The sequence below is a fragment of the Odocoileus virginianus genome, chromosome 21, assembly GCF_023699985.2.
Source record: "Odocoileus virginianus isolate 20LAN1187 ecotype Illinois chromosome 21, Ovbor_1.2, whole genome shotgun sequence".
In the NCBI taxonomy this organism is placed as follows: domain Eukaryota; kingdom Metazoa; phylum Chordata; class Mammalia; order Artiodactyla; family Cervidae; genus Odocoileus; species Odocoileus virginianus.
Genome location: NC_069694.1, coordinates 6,480,653 through 6,493,738, shown reverse-complemented (window position 1 = coordinate 6,493,738; position 13,086 = coordinate 6,480,653). Strand labels below are relative to the sequence as shown.

The window sequence follows — 13,086 nt, the reverse complement described above, 5'->3', positions numbered from 1 at the left end:
AAGTAGACAGAATAGGAACCACTGGGTAACCAAGAAGTAGAGGAACAGAAGTGTCTCATTTTAGAAGCATTCCGACTGACAAATGATAAAAAGAAGACGGAATTAGAATGTGACTATTTTGCAGCACCTTTACTCATACCATAAAGGCAATTTAATGAATGAATATGACACCACTTGTGAATTAGCTTTGTGCCCTCCACCTCCCAAGAAAAAAAAGAGAACTCGAGCCTAAATTAAGCTCTAAAGATCCAACTACTAATTTACAGGAAGTACAGAAGACAAGAACATGTTAAACTACTCTCTAGGAAACCAATGTACAAAATCCAGGCTCTGGGAAACTAGTAGTACAAGTGACCATGTTACATTAAGAAATAAATGCTAAGAAAAAGATGGAAAGGGTACCTGTCTACAAGAAAATTTAAAGTAAGACATTGACTCATTGCAGTGTGTGTACCTATGTAACTCCTGATTTAAACAAACTAAAAAAATTTTGATGTGTGAGACTTGGAAAATTTGAGCCATGATTGGATACTATTATAATTTGATGACAATAAGGAATTACTTTTCAAAATGTATGGGGTTATATTTTTAAAGGAGTTCTTATCTTTTAGATAAATGGTGAAATATTTCATAGTTCCAAAATAATATGGGGGGTTGGAAGTGTGTGCAGATATAGATGAAACATGATTGGGCATGAATGTTTCACTGTTGAAGCAATATAATGAACATTTGAGAATTCACTATATATTATGGGTTTTTTTGACATAATGTTTGAACTTTTGCAATGAAGAGTTAAAAATGGGAAAAAGGAGAAAGGTGCACTTGATTAAATTTTTTTTTTTTTCCCAAAGAGACACAATAGAAGATTGATCAGACAAGAGAAAGGGGTAGGGTTTTGCAGTTTCAGGAGTGACTCCTCAGCAGATGAGGAGAACGAGAGCCGTTGTGGGACTGGAGGGGCTGCCCCCATGCAGGGTCACAGACGGTTACAGCCTGCGGGAAGGCAGACGGTCCTGAATTACAGGTCCCCGAGGACCTTCAGACTGCGCCTAAGTAAAAATTATAAAATGCTAATAAACACGTAAATGCTAATAGAATGTTTTCCAGGGAAAATAGAATATAAAAGGGGATTAAAAAAATGGGAAAGGGAAGTAGCCAGTACCGAGCATTTGTTGTATAGTAGGCACAGTGCTAAGCCTAACTGCTTTATAACCTTCACTACAATTAAACCAGGTGTGGACAGTAATATCCCATTTTACAAATAAGGAAATAGGGGCTTGTCACAGATACAGTAAATAGTGAATTTGGGAGTCAAACTTGGGTATTTCTGCCTCTAAAACCCTGTTCCCTCCACTACACTGGGCGTGCCTGCTAAGTCGCTTCATTGTGTCTGACTCTGCGTCTCTCTGGACTCTTAGCCCACCAATCTCCTCTGTCCATGGGATTCTCCAGGCAAGAATATGGGAATGGGTTGTCAGGCCCTCCTCCAGGGGGTCTCCCTAACACAGGGATGGGTTGTGATTCCTTCAGTGCAGGCGGATTCTTTGCCACTGAGCCACCAGGGAACTCCACTACACCATACTGCTTTAAATGGAATCTGAAGTTCAGGATGGAAAAATTTAAATTATATTTTATGTAGAAGATATTTAACCTTCAAAACCATTCAAGTGAAGGAGGAAGGACTCTATTAAAAGAATTCATGTGTTAACTTCAGGACTTATCAGAAAATAATCCTCTTTTCTGGCTGCATTAAGATGGCATTTTGTGTGGTTGAGGATTTAAAAATGAATAGTGATAAATAGATACAACTACATACTGCATTAAGATTTTTTAATGAATATTTTGCATACATTTTCTGTGTTTTTTCTCCCAGATATTGAGATACTTCATGAGACATTTATGAATCTTGACTTAAAGGATCATCGATTACAGAAAGTTAAAGTGATTCTGCTGTTACCTCGTTGTTCAGGACTGGGTGTTAGTAATCCAGTAGAATTTATTTTAAATGAGCATGAAGGTACTTGCTTTAATTTTTAATTTCTAAATTATTTAAATTTGTTAATATTTTTTAAATGAAGTTACTTAAAATCATTATTTAAAAATGAAATTATTTAAAATCATTAAAATGATAGATACATCTGATCAATGAATAGCTACCATATATAGCTTATATGTAGAAAGTATTTAACAACCATTATATTGTTTAATCTTTACACCAGTTCTGTGAAATATGGACAAGGGGGATATTCAAAATATTTAGTAATTAGAGAGATGTAGGCAATCAGAACAGATGCTGGCCAGTATACTATTTTGCTATACACCAGAGCTCAAGATACAGGCATTAAAATTTATGAGAATTTTATAAATAAAACTAAGACTGAGAGACATTGATTCTTTTTTATAAGGTTACATAACTCGTTGGTAACAGAGTCAAGATTAAGATTTAGATCTACCTAACTCTAGAGGCTGTGCCCTAAGATGATTCTAATCAAATTGTAAATAGACTTTCAACATCAAGACTTCTTTAATCTGCAGTATGTATGTTTTAGATATATCTCAAATATTAATTCTGAGACTATTTTATTTGCTTTTTTAATAAATTAAATATGTTTAGCATTAACATTTATTGAGCAGTTACATATAAGGCACTGAACTGAACACTTTGCTTGGATTATTTCATCAAGAACTCACAAGAACTCAGTGAAGTGGTTAACTCTTACTATTTCTCTTTTACAAATATGGAATACAAGCCTCAGAGAGGTTGAAGCCTCTTGGTGTTTTGACTTGTAAGTGTCAGAGCCTGGATTCAAACACTACTGCTCTGACTCTGGCCCTTTGAATAATGCTGTTAATCACAGTATGTTAACTGAAATTGATCCTTACTTTATTCCCTTGTTTATAGTGAAAGGCATATATAAGGTTAACAGAGAAGACATTCCACTAACATTCAGAATATGTTGAGTAACTGTTTGTTATTTCTAGCAAGGAAAGAATTTAAGATGAAGGAAAAGAAATTGAGGGAAAGTAATATTTATGGAGTATAGCTATGCCCCAATCAATATTCCAGGAAGTGTTCCTGCATTATAACTTAATATTCACAATAACTTTGTGAAGATAGTGTTCTTTAATTATCTCTGTTTTATAAAAGGGGACAAAAAAACAAAGATTCAAAGTTAGCAAGTTGCCTGAGGTCATGTAGCTAGATTCAAAGCTGAAATTCAAATTCAGCATAGTTAGCATATTCCACTATAGTACACTATAGAAAGAATTCCACTATCCACACAATTTTTAACTGGGCTTATACGGAACCATGTGGAATTCTGTCTTGCTACAGAAAATTTCTTTCCATGAGAGTTAAACAGAAGAATAACCAGCTCAGAGGGGAGTGTGGTAGACTGAGAAAACTCCTACACTCACTTTGGAAAATGATCAGAGAAGAATTAAATTTTGAAAGAAGAGAGGAAGTAATAGCAGCAGCTACAATAAGCGCTGCAGTCAAGAGAACTCAAGCTTAGCACTCCTGTGAGACTGGCCTTATCCTGAGCCATCCTGAAGTGGGAATGCAGAACAAAATAAACCATTGGCAGAAATAATCTAGAGTCTAGCGGAGAAAAGGCCAAAGGGAACCACAAATGACAAAAAGGGAAAGTAAAGTTTCCTAGATATGGTAATATTTTGAAATCCTTGACGAGGTGACCAGCTAAGCCAAGAAGTGGTCTTTGGCAAGCTTGGAAAAAAGGAGGGTTTTGAAGGAAACTTCTTTGGGGAGGTAATAGCCAGAGCAAATAAGGAGCTGCTGACCTAGTGATTATGGTAAAAATATTTTACCATAAATTTATTTTTTATGATATATATAATATATATATATAATATATATATTATATATATAATTTATATATATATTTATTATGATATATATAATTTATTTATCATAAATTTAGTGATCATAAACTTAGATTCATGAGAAAGCATGAATTAGTTTGACAAACATTTTAATATTGAAAAACATTACAACCATTTTTAGAATGGTTAAAAAATTTCCTATATTTGAGGAATATATGAAGTTGATCTTTGTTAACCACTTGAAATTATTTTAAAGTGGGGTGAAAAAGGTAAATTGATACGGTTTTAGAGTATAATAATGTATAAATAGTCCTTTAAAAAGTGATTAAAGACTTAGAAAAATGTGAAGGGTAAAGCTAAATTGGAAAGAAATGAAGTTTAATTAACCTTTAGTAGTATTACTGGAATGGCGACCAGCCCAGTATATGGTATAAATAATTGCCTCTCATATTCCCAGGGGGCTTCCCCGGTGGCTCCGTGGTAAAGAACTTGCCCGCCAGTGCAGGAGACATAAGAGACACAGGTTCAATCCCTGGGTCGGGATGATCCCCTGGAGGAGGACATGGCAACCCACTCCAGTTTTCTTGCCTGGAGAATCCCATGGACAGAGGAGCCTGGCGGTAGCAAAGAGTAGGGCATGACTGAAGTGACTTAGCACATATTCCAGGGAGTTACCGAGAGGCAGAATAAAACAGGGTTTGGAGGTTTGGTCTGATTGCCAGGCTAGAACCTGGCTTTGATCTAATAGCTGTATGACCTTAGACCAGTTATTTAATGTATGCTTGAACAATTTTCTCAGTGTTAAAAGGGATAATAATGCTTCAAGGGGTTGTTGAATAAAATAATCTATATAGAGTAGTAGTCAATATATCTTAGTTAATATTATCAAGAAATATGTTAAAAATAGTTTTAGAAATTTAAAAGATTACTGTAAGAATTTCTTGATCCTTTGTTTTTTTAATCTATTATGAAGACATATAGTTGCTTCCCTGAAGTTTTTTCTTCCAAGATTTCTTTTAGTAAGCTAATGTTTTTAACTGTATTCTGTTGTATTCTTTCTTACTCAGATCTGAATGTAGCCCATCAGCTTCTGCCTTGGAAAATAAATCTTTTTTCCCTTTATTTGTACTCAGGCTGACTGCCTTCTATCTTTTGTGCCTGAATAACTTATTTTGGCTGGTTACATAACTATGATAAGAATTTGGAGAATAAAAGAAAAGTAATATTAAAACTAAGCAAAATTATCAATTCAGATTTTAAAATTTTAAGTCAGCATTTTTATAGTACTGTATGTCTAATAAATATTTTCTATGAGAATTCATTAATAGGGAAAATGATTAAAATATTAAATAATGTGATCACAGCAATATATGAAAAATCTAATAGTGATATATTTAAAAGCATTTATTTGTTTTTAGATACAGATTTACTTAAAGATTTCTCTCAAGGAGGCCCATCAGAAGATAAACTTCATGTTCTTGCTCAACAGCAATATGAACAGCTAACACATGCCATGAAATGTAAGTTTGCTATCAGCACAAACTGAAAACATGTTGTAAATCTTAGAAATGTTAATACTTAATTTATCATATTCAGGCAATGATGTGTGAGCCATAAGTGGATTTTCCAGAAGCCTTAGTCATAGTTCCTTAAAATAACAAAATATTTATTTTTACCAATCTAAGTCTCAAAAATATATGCTTTACTATCATTTTAAACATAGGTTAGCAAGAAGAATTAACAGCTTCTTAATGCTGAAATGAAATAATTATGTACATCAATTGTTGTATAATTTCATCTTCTGTTTCACTTGTTTGGCTTTTTGATGTAACTTTTCTGTTTTGTATCTGCCCTAACAACTCTTCTATGATCCCAACTTTAATCACACTCTTGCTTTTCTTAATACTAAAAAGAAAATAAATGAATTAAAGATAAAGCCTAGATCTCTTAAAGTCTGAGTAACAAGGCCATGTAAGTGTTTATATTATTGCTTCAATTCCTACATTTAGATTTTGAGTACCAATGCCCTTTCACACTTAGATGTGGAAATCTAGAAGTCTGAGAAATTACGTCAACTTTTATTAACTTATTGCATGTTTATCAAATGTCTTCTCTGGGTCAGGTATTAAGTCGGTTGTTAAGAATATGAGTTTGGATAAATCCTGACCTCCAAAGGCTCAAAGGTTAGTATAGGGTATAGATGATTTAATATATAAAGATATAGCATATATGAGGTAGAAATAAGGCAAAGTAGAAAAACACGGAGGAGTTCTGTCCTTTTAACTGATGCTATTAATAAATACTATTTTGAATATGATAGTATGTATATGATCAATGAAATGAGTTGGTTGGAAGATTAGGGAGCTGATAAATAATACATTTAAAAAATTCTTTCTGTGATCACTCTTTAAAATTGCAAGCTGATCTCTTGAAACTAACCATCCTCCATATCTGCTTTGATTTTCTCTATAGCATTTGTCACCTCCTAATGCTTTAGTTTTGTTGGGGGGGGTCCTCACTGCGCAGCTTGCAGCATCTTAGTTCCCTAATGGGAACTAAGAACCTGGGCCCCTGGCAGTGAGAGCGCTATGTCCTAAGCACTGGACCACCCAGGAATTACAAAATTTCTTATTTATTTATGTCTTTTCGGAATTATGTATTATTTTTGACTGTGCTGGGGCTCCATTGCTGTGCGGGCTTTTCTCCAGTTGCAGAGAGCAGTGGTGCACCGGCCTCTCATTGCAGTGGGTTCTCTTCTTGTGAAGTAGGGGCCTAGGCACATGGGCTTCCGTAGTTGCAGCTTGTGGGTTCAGTAGCTGCAGCCAATGGGCATTAGAGCTCAGGTTAGACTCACGGGCTTAGTTGCTCCATGGCATGTGAGATCTTCCTGGACCAGGGATGGAACCCGTGTCTCCTGCATCGGCAGGTGGATTCTTTACACTGAGTCACCAGGGAAGCCCTGTTTATGTCTTATGTCAATGAAACATAGAAAATAAGCTCCCTGGGGCCAGGGTTTTTGTGTGTATGTATTGAATAGTAAGAACAGTGCTTAGCATGTAGTACATGCTTGGTAAATGTGAATAAGTGAGTGAGTTGCTGGTAGTAATATTACCTCACTTAAGAGTAGAAGAATTGGAGAGGTAAGTAACTTTCCCAGGTTCATAAATCAGTAAATAACAGAATTGGGATTCACACCTAAGTCTGTCTCTAGAGTCCTTTTAACTAGTTATGTGATATGGCTTTTGGAAGAATGGCTGGAAGTGTCAAGCTATGGTAATCTGCAGTATTTATTTGCTTGTGTTTGTAGTAAGGTTGGTCATATGGATTGGATTTTCAATTTCTATTTGATCCAGTTATATTTACTTCATTTATTGGCAAGACTATATTACTAATACATGCTTTAAAGGGGAGCCATGCAAGCATCTGTAGACATCATACCCATCAAAACCGTGTGGTATTAGTACGGATATCTGGGCTTCCCTCATACCTCAGTTGGTAAAGAATTTGCCTGCAATGCAGGAGACCCAGGTTCGATCCCTGGGTCAGGAAAATCCCCTGGAGAGGAAATGGCAACCCACTCCAGTATTCTTGCCCAGAGAATTCCATGGACAAAGGAGCCTGGAAGGTTGCAATGAGGTCACAACAGTTGGACACTACTTAGTGACTAAACCACACCACCACTGAAAACACAAGAGATTTGTTCACGATTGTTAATGGAGCCATTATATTATTTCCATCTTCTTTAAATACAGTTACTAGAGCTCAAGCTATTGTTTACTGTACATGTTCAGTTTATCCAGAGGAAAATGAAGCTATTGTTAAGAAAGCACTGGAATTTCAAGACCACGGGATTAAAGTACAACCTTATAGGTAAGAAAGAAAGAATTCTTCTAAATAACTCAAGTAAATATTTTTGAAAGTGAAAAATTACGATTTTCTAAGTTAGAAGGCATTTCATTTCTTTTTTATTAGACTTTAATACGTCCAAATAGCCTAACTTCTTACAACTTTAAAGTAGATTCTGTAAATGGCTTGGTATGTGAATTGTATTCTACACTAAAAGATTTGTTTTGTTGCTGTTATTATTATTGTCAAATAAGGCTAAAGGCATTTGAGCTTCGACTTGATTGATTTCTGGGTAAATTGAATATAAACTTTATATCCTGAGTCTTAGATACATGCTTCAATAGAAGGAAAGTATAAAATAACCTTAGAAAGTAGCAAGAAAATTGGGTGTTTAATATCTGAAAATATATGTTTCTTAGACCCGTTTAGCCTTTGGCACCCACAAGGACTGAAATAAAAATAGCCTGAATAACCATAATAGCTTCTGGGTAAAATGGTATGTTAAACTAGGGGTAGAGAAGAAAAACCGTAATACTCCATCCAGACTCTGGACATCAAGATAAGGGGTGTCTATTAATAATATATGACACCAGTTATTTCTTCAAGACTGTGACAATTAATAAGGTATTTAAAAATGTCTCAAATTTTTAACTTATTTCCCTTGTTCTGAACTCTTCCTGTAATTCTTTTTTTTAAATTATTTATTTCTTTGGCTGTGTTGGACTCAGTAGTTGTGCTGTGGGCTTAGTTGCTCCAAGGCATGTGGGAATTCTTCCCTAACCAGGGATTGAAACTGCATTCCCTGCACTTCAAGGCAGATTCTTAACCACTGGACCACCAGGGATGTCCCTGTAATTCTTACAGTAGGATCTTAATAGGTATATGGTTTGCTCCCTCCTTTTAATTTGATGTTTTTCCTTTGCCAGTTCACAGGTGGATATGTTAACCACATCTATATTTCCCTTCTTTCTTTACTTTCTTACTTAATAATTCTTGGTAGTTAACAGCCAACCTTATTTCTGCCAGCTTCTTAACATACCAGAAACTAAACCACCATCTAGTAGCAAAGAGAATTATTGCACAATATAACCAAATTCATCAGTGTGAGTGATTTGATGTGTCTGTCAGGAATGATGTTTCTAAGAATGTAATATGGCAAAAATAGAGGAAAATCTGTATGTATTGTATTTCATTAGATTTTTAATTTATTTTTAAGTTGAAGTATAGTTGATTTACAATATTACATTAATTTCAGGTATATAGTAACGTCATTCAGTTATATATAACTGAAATATATTTATGTATATATATGCATGCTTAGTCACTCAGTCCTGTTTGACTCTTTGCGACCCCATGGACTGTAGCCTGCCAGGCTCCTCTGTCCATGGAATTCTCCAGGCAAGAATACTAGAGTGGGTTGCCATTTTCTTCTCCAAGGGAGTCTTCTAGACCCAGGGATTGAATCTGGGTTTCCTGCATTGCAGGCAGATTCTGTGATCACTTGGGAAGCTCACATTTGTATAAATAACTGAATATATATATTTTTAGATTATTTTCCATTATATTTATTTATATATATATATTTCCATTGTTACAAAGATATTGAATACAGCTCCCTGTACTTACTATGCAGTAAATCCTGTTGCTTGTCTGTTTCTATGTATTATAGTTCAGATCTGTTAATCTTGTATTCCTGATTTGTCCCTTCCTCTGCTCCCTTTTCCCATTGGTAACCCTAAGTTTGTCTTCTATGTCTGTGAGTCTTTCTATTTTGTGTATAGATTCATTTGTATTATTTTTAGGTTCTACATTTAAGTTATAGTATTTGCCTTTCTCTGTCTGACTTCACTAAGTATAATATTCTCTAGTAGGTCTACCCATGTTGCTGCAAATGGCAATATTTCATTCTTTTTATGGCTAATATTCCATTATATATGTATATAGGATTTCATCTTCTTAAGCCAATTATCTGTTGATGGGCACTTGGTTTGTATCCATGTCTTGTCTATTGTAAATAGTGATGTTATGGACATTGGGGTACATGTATCTTTTTGAATTAGAGTTTTCATCTTTTTCAGAATACATACCCAGGAGTGGAATTGCTGGATTATATGGTAGCTCTATTTTTAGTTTTTTTAAGGAACCGCCATCTCTATTTTATTTACTTCCACTGTGATTTTTATTATTTCCTTCCTTCTACTGATTTTAGGTTTTGTTTGTTCTTCTTTTTCTAATTCTTTTAGGTAGTAGGTTAAGTTGTTTTAGATGTTTCTTGTTTCTTGAGGAAGGTTTTTATCACTATGAACTTCTCTCTAAGAACTGCTTTTGCTGCATCCCATAAATTTTGTTGTGTTTTCATTGTCATTTGTCTCAAGGTATTTTAAAATTTCCTCTTTGATTTCATCATTCACCCATTGATTTTTAAGATAACATGTTTTGTCTCCATGTGATCATTTTTTTTTCTCATTTCTTTCTCTGTGATTGATTTCTAGCTTCATGCCATTATGGTCAGAAAAGATGCTTGAGATAATTTTTATACTGTTAAATTCATTGAGACTTGTTTTGTGCCCCAGTGTGTGATCATCCCTAGAGAATGTTGGCTGTACATTCTTAACTGTTCTTTTATCATTTAGGATCTGTTACCTTATTGATTTTCTGCCCAGAAGATATGTCCATTGATGTGAGTGGGATGTTAAATCTCCTACTATTATTGTATTCTCATCAATTTCTCCTTTTGTGTCTGTTAGTAGTTGTTTTATATATTTGGGTGCTCCTATATTATGTGCAGGGCTTCCTTGGTGGCTCAGTGGTAAAGAATCCACCTGCCAATGCAGGAGATGTGGGTTTAATCCTTAGGTCAGGAAGAGCCCTTGGAGAAGGAAATGGCAACCCACTCCAGTATTCTTGCCTTGGAAACCTCATGGACAGAGGAGCATGGTGGGCTGCAGTCCGTGGGGGTCACAAAGAGTTGGACACAACTTAGCAAATGAACAACAATGATAATATTAGGTGCATATATGTTGATGAGTGTAAAAACCTCTTCTTATATTGATTCTTTTATTATTATATATCTCTTTTTGGCCTTTGTTTTCAAGTTTATTTTGTCTTATTTGGTTATTGCAACCCCCACTTGTCATTTCTGTTTGCATTAAATCTTTTTCCATCCCCTCATTTTGAATCTGTGTGTTGTCTGTCCTAAAGTGGGGCTCTTGAAGGCAGCATATCGTAGGCTCTTTTTTTAAAAAAAAAAAAATCCAGTCTACCACTCTGTCTTTTGTTTGGAGCAATTAGTCCATTGACATTGAAGGTAATTATTGATATATATTTATTACCATTTTAAACCTTGTTTTCCAGTTGATTTTATATTTCTTCTTTGTTACTTTTTCCTTTTGTTTTCCTTTTTGTGATTTGGTGATTACTTTTTGTGTTCTCTTGTCTTTTGTAAATCTGTTGTATGTTTTTGACTTGTGGTTATTCTGTTTTTCAAGTATGTTTGCCCCTTTTGTTATCAACTTGCTTTAGACTGATAGTAATACAGGCTCAAACAGATTCTAAAAAAAAAATCTACATTTTCTTACTCTCCTCCCCAACATTTTATGATTTTGATGTCTCTTTTACATCTTCATGTTTATCCTTTAGCTGGCTTACGTGACTTATTTTCCAGTTGGGATTTTCTCTTTTTTGTAAATTCTTGCTCCTGTTCTATTTAGAGAAGACCTTTCAAAATTACTTTTAGGATAGGTTTAGTATTACTGTATTCTTTTAGTTTTTGCTTGTCTGAGAAATTATCTCTTCTTCTGTTCTAAAGGACAATCTTGCTGGGTATAGTATTCTCGGTTACATATTTTTCCCTTTTAGGAACTATCTTCTGTGGCCTTAGAGGGCCGTTTATATGTGGGAGCAGCCCTGTGTAGCTTCTGTGGGTTCAGTGTTTTTTGAGTGAGGGTTGTTTTCGGTATGAACGCCTGCTGCCTCTTTCCTCAACGTGTGCTGTCCATTATCCCACTGATGGAGTGTGTGCAGATGCAGTTGCTGGCATTCTCTCTCACAGTAACACCTAGCGCCCACTCGCGGAGCTCTCAGTGGCAGCTTGCTGATGCCCCTGGAACTTGTGATGCTGTCCGTGGCTCATGCCAGTTCCTGGAGCTCACCTGCAGTGATTGGCACCTGCTCCTGGAACTCCTGTAGCCTGAGTCCTGTTGTCTTGGAGCACGTGTGCGGGAAAGAGGCTGCTAAGGCAGGTTCCGCCCCTCCCTTCACATGCCCTCAACAGTGGCACATCACCACTGTGGTGGGCTCAGGCTTCCTCTGCATACCCTGTTGGCTGCAGTCGCACCAGGATCCAGCCCCTCCAGGCTGTTTCTGCACAGCCAACCCCGGTCCTGTCCCCAGGTTGGCCCTTTGAAGCCCGAGCTCCAGCCCGCAGCCCCTGCTTGCACCAGTGGGCGTGTGTCTCGGGCCGGGGAGCGCACAGCCGGCGCTGACCATCTGTGCCCGTCTTTGGCTGTCCGCCTGCTGCGGCAGGTTCTGCACTCTGCTTGGGAAGCGCCCTCTCTGTCCCAGTGACTCCCCCTGCTGGTGAAGGGACTTCACAGGGGCCGGAACCTTTCCTCTTAGACGGTTCCCTCCCAGGGGCACAGGTTCCGTTTCGATCCTTTGTTTGCTCCCCTTGACATTTTATTCTTATTTGGAATTTTTGTTTAAACAAATGGTGCATGCATGTGTGCTTTGTTGCAATTTACTGTCTCCCTTGATTGGCAAATAAAGCATTCTAACTGTTAATTATTTGCTGTTATCTATTGCAGGCTTAGTCCCCCTGTCCTTCCACTGTGCTCCTTAAAGGAAATACATTTGTCTACTGACAAATTTTTTAGAATGGAACCATCTGAAATTACCAATGGTTGTTTTCTTTCTGTTCTAACAAGGGAGGTAAGGATAAAACCCCAGTCCATTTCATACTTAGGGATTAAGAAACAACAAAGCCTCATACAAGGAACCTAGGAATTTTATGAACATTTCATAATGGTATGCTTATTTCATAAATACCTAAAGGGCATGAAAAGGAATTATTACTGTGTGGCCAAAAATCCCTGTTTTTTTTTATCTTTATGCTTCTCCTGAGTATTCTTCCCTTGCTTACTCTCTACCCCCACCTCTCTAAGCACTTGTTAACATCTAGTTCATTTTAGCTCACAGATAAGAAATAAACTGTAATTGTTTTTTTTTTTTTTCTTTTCTATCAGGTTCACAAATGGGGAGGTTTAAGTATAATGAAAGTAATTTCCTGAAGCTTATGGGATATAGTAGGGACTGAAGCCTAAAAACTATTTCTTTTAGTGTAATAATGATACTGTTTTATCTTTACTGAAACACTGATAAGTATTTGTGGTGTACATG

The 13,086-nt window shown here is 36.1% G+C and overlaps 1 protein-coding gene across 5 annotated transcripts in view; it reads left to right on the top strand.

Annotated features, from left to right (window-relative positions):
- The window catches only part of NSUN7 (NOP2/Sun RNA methyltransferase family member 7), a 66,964-nt gene that overhangs the window by 44,910 nt on the left and 8,968 nt on the right, over positions 1 to 13,086 (top strand). For 4 of the 5 annotated variants that reach the window (XM_020878956.2, XM_020878951.2, XM_020878954.2 and 1 more), the window contains 4 exons: positions 1,874 to 2,017; positions 5,262 to 5,363; positions 7,596 to 7,713; positions 12,495 to 12,618. In XM_020878956.2, the coding sequence (XP_020734615.2) occupies positions 1,874 to 2,017; positions 5,262 to 5,363; positions 7,596 to 7,713; positions 12,495 to 12,618 (488 nt within the window). The remainder of the gene's footprint in view (positions 1 to 1,873; positions 2,018 to 5,261; positions 5,364 to 7,595; positions 7,714 to 12,494; positions 12,619 to 13,086) is intronic. The other variant, XM_070451977.1, reaches the window with a different exon arrangement.